This window comes from Tuber melanosporum, assembly GCF_000151645.1.
Source record: "Tuber melanosporum whole genome shotgun sequence assembly, scaffold_111, strain Mel28".
Taxonomy (NCBI): domain Eukaryota; kingdom Fungi; phylum Ascomycota; class Pezizomycetes; order Pezizales; family Tuberaceae; genus Tuber; species Tuber melanosporum.
Genome location: NW_003298768.1, coordinates 180917 through 188277, shown reverse-complemented (window position 1 = coordinate 188277; position 7361 = coordinate 180917). Strand labels below are relative to the sequence as shown.

Below are 7361 nucleotides of genomic sequence, written 5' to 3'. Positions count from 1 at the left end.
TTTTGTAATAGCCTTTCCTTCCTTTTTGTGTAAATGGGTTCCTCAAGTCCTCATCAGTTTGTCATGGTGATCAGCACTTGATTGAAATTTTAGTGGGGTGGTGAAGTAATGACTGCAGGTTTGGGTGTTCGACCGGTTGGGAGAGACCGAAGGAAGCAATGATTTTTTTCGTATCCGCTCTCGCTTGTCTCCCCCGGTTCTTCTCCGTTCACCCTCTATATTTCATGGCTTTACTTGAATTACCGGTATCTCTCCTCCCTTCATTCATTGCCAACGTTTGTTTCTGTTTTATACCGGTTCAGATATTACTTTTTTATCCTTGATGTTTTTTGTTGGATAAAAAGTTTAGGACCATTTTTTACACGAAAGAGATGAGAATTTGGAGTACTGCTTGCTATAAAAAGCATTGACCCTTTGGCTCTTTCTCTTTCTGTATGAAACCCTTTTTTTTTTAATAATAATGTAGGGACAAAGATTGGACATGATAAGGGCCAACCAGGCGGTGGAGGAAATTAATCATAATGCACAAAAAGTGAGAGGGTGAAAATGGTGGTATGGAGAATTATTTATAGGGGTGAAGAGGCGGGAAAAATGAGAGGTCTCTCTACCAGTATCTGCTGAATATGGTTATTCATTTCTCATGCGTGTCAAATTTGTGCCCTGGTGCGAATTTCTTATTAGGAAGGAAGCCGGAAGGAAAGGAAGGGGTGGTGGTGACGCTGAAGGTATTCCTACTCGAGTATACCAGAAGGGTGCGTAATTGCGTGGGATACAATAATAATATCAAAGTGCTCTAAAAATTTCACTCCACATCACTCGAGCGAGGACCAGGCTGCGAGGTCCCTGGGGCTCTTTGGACTACCGGTATGATAGGTTGAGGTAAAGAACCTAACCTAGGCGAGTTCCAGGGGTAAGGTTCGTCCAATCTTTGTGTCTCGTGTGATCTTTCGCACCATACCGCAGTTACCATGCTTTTCTTGTACTGTATCATACCGGTGCTCTACTAGTGCACTCCCGTACCTTGACCAGTCGGAAAAGGCTTGAGGGCTTCACCAATATTCATGCAGATCAGCGGGAACGAAAAATGTATTCCTTTTCGGTTAATTTAGTTTGAAAAAACGGAGGGGAGGAGAGGGAGAGAGAAGGAAGGGGGGTGGGAGTGGCAGGAGGGAAGCTGGTTTCCTTATTCCTCCTTTGGTATCATACTGTAAAACGGGAAGAGCAATTGTACTATACAGTATTGTTTTTATTCGCCGGGGTATTTTTTTTGATGGTGCTGTATTATATGTAACTTATCTTGGATCTGAGCTATGGTATGATGCTGCTTCGTCCTCGGACTCTCTATTGTATTGTATCATACCACATCAGGATATCATAAGATTCTGATTTCTGGGGATTTCTATTTTTTTCTTTTCTTTTTTTCCCTTTTCACCTTTTTTCCTGAAGCTGCCGAGGGACAACTTTGGAAGTGAGACAATTGAAACGGGGTTTTCCTTCTGCCACACCGTACTGTACCCTCCTGTACCATACAGTACACAAAAAACTCTACTAGAGTACCGGTACCGGTACCGTAGACTCTTTCTCTTTCTTTCTTTCCTTTTTTTTTTTTTTTTACCCTTTTCTTCTCTCCAAACTCCCATCCTTACCTTCCTACCCAAGTGCCACTCTTTTATTTTTTTTATTCCTATTTACAGTATCCCTTTCTTCTTTTCTTCCTCCTCTCCTTCGTCCTTATTTCACAGCCACTACTGCCAACAAACAGGTTACGCATCATATCATACGTCGGCCGACACAGACGGTCCGACAGCTAGCAAGCAAGCAACCTTCTACTAGTCTTCTAACTACCTCCCTTTCCATCACTCTCCCTCCTCCCCGCCATCTGTCCAACTTACGTTCCTATTTCCTTTCTTACTTGACTTAACTTAACTATTTTGCATAATTATCCTGGAGCTTTGAGACTGTCGCTATCTCTCGGATCGTTAACAACTTGAACCCGCTTTTTCCATACCTGCCCGTGCACACGTTCACAGCCTATCTTGCCTCCTGACTCCCCCTCATCCCTCACCACGCTATCCTTTGGTCCGCTTACTATTTTTCAAAATAAATTTGAGATTTCCTTTTTGGCAAAAACAAATCTGTCGGCTAGATTCACTTCTTTCCCTCTTTTTGGGCGATGCCCCCGAAATCTAAAGCTGAGATACAGAAGCAACGGGCAAAGGTAGGGTTTCTTTTATCCCTGGCGGAGGTGGAGAGGGTGTGTGTGTGCGGGAGGCTGATTTTCTGGGGTGTTTGTAGCTGGTGAATTCATACAATGAGCTCCTGAGGTATGTGCTCCCTTGAATCGATGGAACTGGGAAGCGAGAGCTAACGATATAACCGTGGCTGTGGACAGTGAGTTTTCTTCAAAGGATTTGAAGACGGTGGGGAATTATAATCTGGGGAAGTTGATTGGGAAGGGGAGTTTTGGGAAGGTTTACCTTGCTACGCATAAGCTTACCAATGGATCTAAGGTAATCTTTCCTTCCTCACCTCTAAGCTAATGAGGCTCCTAGAAAGGAGGAGTACGGCGAATTGATTTTAAGGCGGTATCTCTGTGTATGTGTGTAGGTTGTGTTGAAGTCTGCGCAGAAGGACGACGCGAATTTAGCCCGGGAGATTCATCATCACCGACAACTGGTACACCCACATATTGCGAGACTTTACGAGGTTATTGTTACAGAGAGCTTGGTTTGGCTGGTGTTGGAGTACTGTTCCGGTGAGCTCCCATGCTCATTTGAAGTTGTGGGTCGGAGTTTGGAGGCTATGGGATTGCTGATGTTGGGCTAGGGGATGAGCTTTATAACTACCTCATCAAGAACGGGAGATTGACGGTAGACAAGACGAAGAAGATATTTGCTCAGCTGGTCGGTGCGGTTTCGTACGTGCATATGAACAATTGTGTGCATAGGGATTTGAAATTGGAGAATATTCTGCTCGATAAACATGAGAATGTACGAATACCTGCTGCGGCTACGGGAATTGGTGGTGATGGTGATGTTGAGATTGTGAGGTTCCGTGCAGGGCACTCGGTAGCTGATGCACTGCTCTGGATAGGTCAAACTGTGCGATTTTGGTTTTACAAGAGAGTACGAACGTCAGAAATTGCTTCAAACCTTCTGTGGAACAGTCTGCTACTCGGCTCCTGAGATGCTTAAGGGCGAGAAATACATGGCGCATGGTATGAGCTGGATCTATTTTTCTTCCTTTATACCTAATCCTTTCCATTGCTGTTTTCTCCTGGCGGTGCGACGTGATATTGATACTTGTTTGAATTCGGCAGCTGTGGATGTTTGGTCATTGGGCGTTATTCTTTATGCACTACTTTGTGGGGAATTGCCGTTTGATGAGGACATCGAGGACGATACCAAACTTAAAATTCTCAAGGACGAACCTAAATATCCTGGAGATTTGCCCGAAGGTATCTTTTACTGAAGTGGGGAACCGAGCCACAGCCCCCTCGTCTCCTTATTTTGCTTTTTCCGCGGCTGACGGTCACTGCCCCATTACAGATGCCGTCTCGCTATTAAAAGCGTGCCTTATGAAGAAACCAGGGTTGCGGCCGACCCTTGATGAAGTCCTGTCACATCCTTTTCTTGTGGAATATGCTCCAGCACAAAAGGCCATTCTTGTCGTACAGCCATCACCTGCATTTTCGACCCGGTTGGAGAAGGATACATTACACAGGATGAAAGCCGCTGGGGTTGACATAGACCAAGTAATAGAGAATGTGCTTGCCAAGAAATGCGATGCTCTTGCTGGATGGTGGGCATTGTTAATAGAGAAGGAGGAGAGAAAGGAGAGGAGACGGCAGAAGCGGAAGATTGAGAGTAGGAGAATGAGTGCAGCTTCTAATCTAGATCCGACGTTGTTGCCTCTAAATGAAGAGTCGGAGGATCAGATGAGGCGACAAAATCGTGAGTATATTGCTTTTGCGTCTCCAATGCACGAGATGCTTACTGCTGCACCAGCTGTGATTATCTTGCCCGAGCGACATCATGGAAGGAATCCCAGAGCACAAACACCCCCGTCTCCCACCCCGCCTCCGCCAGTCGAGAAGGATAGGGATTATGGACCGTACTTGAAGCCGCCGCAGCAAGATAGGCAAGTTATGTCGTCCCCGGATCTTCACTCGGAGGTGAATGGCGGGAAAGGGAGGCAGAATAGGAAACATGCTCTAATGACCCAACTTGCGTCTTTAAAGCATTGGTTTCTGGATTCAGCCAAAAGGGCGACTTCTCCAAATTCCAAAAACAGCTCGAACCATAATTCGGCGAGCCACAATGCCAGCCACGGCTATCAGCCATTTCAAAATGGACTGGGTTCACGTTCGGGGAACGGCGCGCGGAGGAATTCGAGGGGAAACGTAGCGTATAATTCTAGCTACCGTGGGACCCCACCACCGAAACGAAATTCCCTCTCCCCGGGCCCGTTAACACCGCACACATCTTCATACCGCCGGCCATCAGGTCGGGGTCTCGGTGGGCGAAACTCAACCTCGTCATCAGTGTCTTCCATCCGCTCCTTCCATAATAAAACACATTCAAAGGCCTCCTCCACATCATCTGCGTCCATATCAAGCATAACGTTAAAGTCCCCGCGCTCCCCACGCGGCTCAATTAAGGTCCTGCCCGCAACTCCCACTTCCTCCACCTTCCCGTCACACGTCCGCGTGGTGCGCTCCTCGCCCAATGGCCAGGGATACAACGAGGCAGCAGTATTAACATCGGGTGTAACCTTTGCCAAGCGGAAGAAGAGCCCATTCAAGGGGCCCATGCTGAGTCCAGCAGCCCTGCATGCAAAACGTGAGAATGCGGGCGCGAGGATCGCCCAGAAGCGGAGTAGAGGGAATATCATTGAGGAGGAGGATGAGGATATCGAGGAAGTATTTGAGTTTATAGGTCCAGGGGAGAGTGAGGATGAGGATACGCTTAGGGGTAGACATAATTAGAGTTTTTTTTGTTTTTGTATTTTCTTGTCGGATCGGATCGGCTATGATAAGCCGTTTTTTTTTGTTCTTATCCTCTTGTTTTTGTTGTATTTTTGTCTTGTTTTGCTTATCTTTTTAGGGTAAGTTGGGTTATATCATACTGCGTGCTGGATGCTAACTGAGCTCTAATTTTTCCTGTTTACTTGACTAACTAACGATCTGCAAGTTTTTCCTTCCTTCTCTCTTTCCTTTCCCCGCTTTTGCGACGAAAAGCGCTTTCGTTCGCGCATCTTTTGATGGCTTATTATATCCCTTTCTGTTCTACTCGTATTCATTCCCTCGTTCTCGTTGCCCACTTGTGGCTAGCGTAGCACTAGCGTCTTTGGTTTCTGTTAACGAGTTCATACCCCTCCTGGTGTGTTGGGCAGGGGGGCGTGATATAGAAGTGTCACTCTGGCTGCCATTGTCATGGAATGAATAAATTTTTTTACTGTTATAATTTTTTTATATCGAGGTGGGGATGTTGTGAGTATATATATATGGTGCAAGGCGTCTAAAGCGTGTACTGTACCAATGTGGGCGCACCCGTGAAATGCCTAGATTTATAAGGGGTAAAAGGGTTCTGAGCATTTTACGGCACTGGATTTTAGAGATCCAATGATCAACTCCAGTCTATATTGTTCGTTAGAAGGTACTTGTACAAGTCCCATCGACAGGCGCACAATCTGTCACACAATTAACTAATTTAATAGGATTAATTTCAGACATGTAAAGTATTGAAAACGATTAAATAAAAAACCAGACATAGGCCAGAGTTAAACCTTTGATTAGCAAAACTCGCATGCCATATTCAGAACCCTTTATACCCTTTGTAGATTCAGGCATTTCATGGGTGCGCCCGCATTGGTGCACTCTTTAGACGCTTTGCACCATATCATAAGTAGCAGTCTGTTTGGCATGTATGATACAAAAATCTCATGGTTTTTTGTCTTTTCTCAGCTTTTCTTGCTTTCTTTCTCAGGCCCTGTTTGGCATGCTATGATAGAAAAACTATGTATTTCTCTCTTATTCCCTGTTTTTCATCTGGATTGAACTAGAATTTTCATATTATGGTGTTTTGCAGGGACAAAAGTACCGTGGTATTTTAGTATCGTACTCTGTATTTTTATTCTCTGCATCCTTTTTTGTTAATATAAGTAATATAATTTGTACTTGAGTATACCCAGTTAAGTACAAGGTACTATCTATTATTATTATAGTCAAAAAAACTTTGGGCTTGCCGAATACCAGTATTTCCATAAAACCTCTGTTTTTTTATTCTAAAGAATAACTTCATTTTCAACAAAAACAGAGTTTTTCTTATTTATTATTTGTCATGCCAAACGGGGCGTCTCCCCCCCCCCTCAGTATTTTTTATAAACCTATTATTACTATAGGGTGTAATTACCGCCTTTGAATATCCACCTGAACATTGTTGCTTCTCCAGTAGCTGTTATTAGATATCAGGATAAAGTTTATTTTGGCCTTCATTTTTTTTTAGCTCTTTCGGTGATAATACTGATATAGATAAATTTTGACAGATTATTTAAATTCTGAAATTATGGTGGTTTACCGTTCCATATGATACCCCGTTCCGTCCCGTTGGTGATATGCTAGGGCGGAACCTCTGCTGCTTCCCCGCGCTCCCTCACTCACTTGTACAATACTAGGTCGTGGGCATTATATATCTAGACTCGTCAACTTTTCCTTCCACTCGAATAGTTTACCGTCGCCACCACTGCTAGAAATGAGTCAAAGGAGGGGTAATAAGAATGAGAGTTCCGCATGGGTGGAACATCTCCACCGCTATGCCGCGGACGATGGGGAGAAAGGGCGTGAGCGAGTGAGGCTCGATGATGGGAGTAGAATTCGGGAGTACCTAGGGTAAACCGGTGATTATGAAATAGTGGGGTGCTCCAAGAGCGGGATGTATGGAGATCTAGGGCTCTGGGAGGAGGCACTGACCGTGAGTTTGTGGGGTGAGGGTGGTGGGGAAGTGGCGTTGGGGGTTGGTGGGTATGGTGTGAGAAGGTATGATGCACCCCGGAAGATTTAAGGGTGATTTGCTGGACTTATTCTACCGTACTTTCTTTTGCTTTGGCACATTTAAATGAACCGCCTTACGTGCCCATCCCTGTTCATAGCGGCCGTTGCATAACCATTAGGGTAGCTATGGGAACTTGTCCATAGTGTTTATTCTTTATGTAAGTGAAGGGAGTAGTAGGGGGATTTTGGCATGATACTTTTCCTCACTACTGCCCTTGGTCCATTGGGAAGGTCCTCGGGGTCCACTGGATGGGTGCGGAGCCAGCGACTTTGCTCGTGAGTTGCCGATTGGGATTATGTTCCGGGATAT

General features: G+C 45.1%; 3 protein-coding genes; 2 read left to right on the top strand and 1 right to left on the bottom strand.

The window, feature by feature from the left end:
- GSTUM_00001497001 (uncharacterized protein) overlaps positions 1–432 on the top strand; it is a gene marked incomplete at its 5' end in the record, with an annotated part of 3047 nt that extends 2615 nt beyond the window's left edge. The window contains one exon of the mRNA XM_002835622.2: positions 1–432. This exon is cut by the window's left edge and continues 2615 nt beyond it.
- Positions 433–591: 159 nt separating this feature from the next.
- Positions 592–1027, bottom strand: GSTUM_00001496001 (uncharacterized protein). XM_002835621.2 has 1 exon: positions 592–1027. Exon 1 carries the CDS (start codon positions 989–991, stop codon positions 803–805), a length of 189 nt encoding a protein of 62 aa, XP_002835667.1. The 5' UTR covers positions 992–1027; the 3' UTR covers positions 592–802.
- Positions 1028–1664: 637 nt separating this feature from the next.
- Positions 1665–5583, top strand: GSTUM_00001495001 (uncharacterized protein). XM_002835620.2 has 9 exons: positions 1665–2218; positions 2296–2324; positions 2393–2510; positions 2608–2755; positions 2827–2990; positions 3094–3217; positions 3320–3457; positions 3549–3953; positions 4008–5583. The coding sequence occupies exons 1-9, from the start codon at positions 2174–2176 to the stop codon at positions 4985–4987; spliced, it is 2151 nt and encodes a 716-aa protein (XP_002835666.1). The 5' UTR covers positions 1665–2173; the 3' UTR covers positions 4988–5583.
- Positions 5584–7361: the final 1778 nt, after the last annotated feature.

Excerpts from the sequence above, each read along its gene's own strand:
- GSTUM_00001495001 (XM_002835620.2), top strand. The coding sequence starts at position 2,174 with ATGCCCCCGAAATCTAAAGCTGAGATACAGAAGCAACGGGCAAAG. Across the intron at positions 2,325-2,392 it reads TCATACAATGAGCTCCTGAG|TGAGTTTTCTTCAAAGGATT; the intron begins GTATGTGCTCCC and ends GGCTGTGGACAG. Across the intron at positions 3,954-4,007 it reads TCAGATGAGGCGACAAAATC|CTGTGATTATCTTGCCCGAG; the intron begins GTGAGTATATTG and ends CTGCTGCACCAG.
- GSTUM_00001496001 (XM_002835621.2), bottom strand. The coding sequence starts at position 991 with ATGATACAGTACAAGAAAAGCATGGTAACTGCGGTATGGTGCGAAAGA.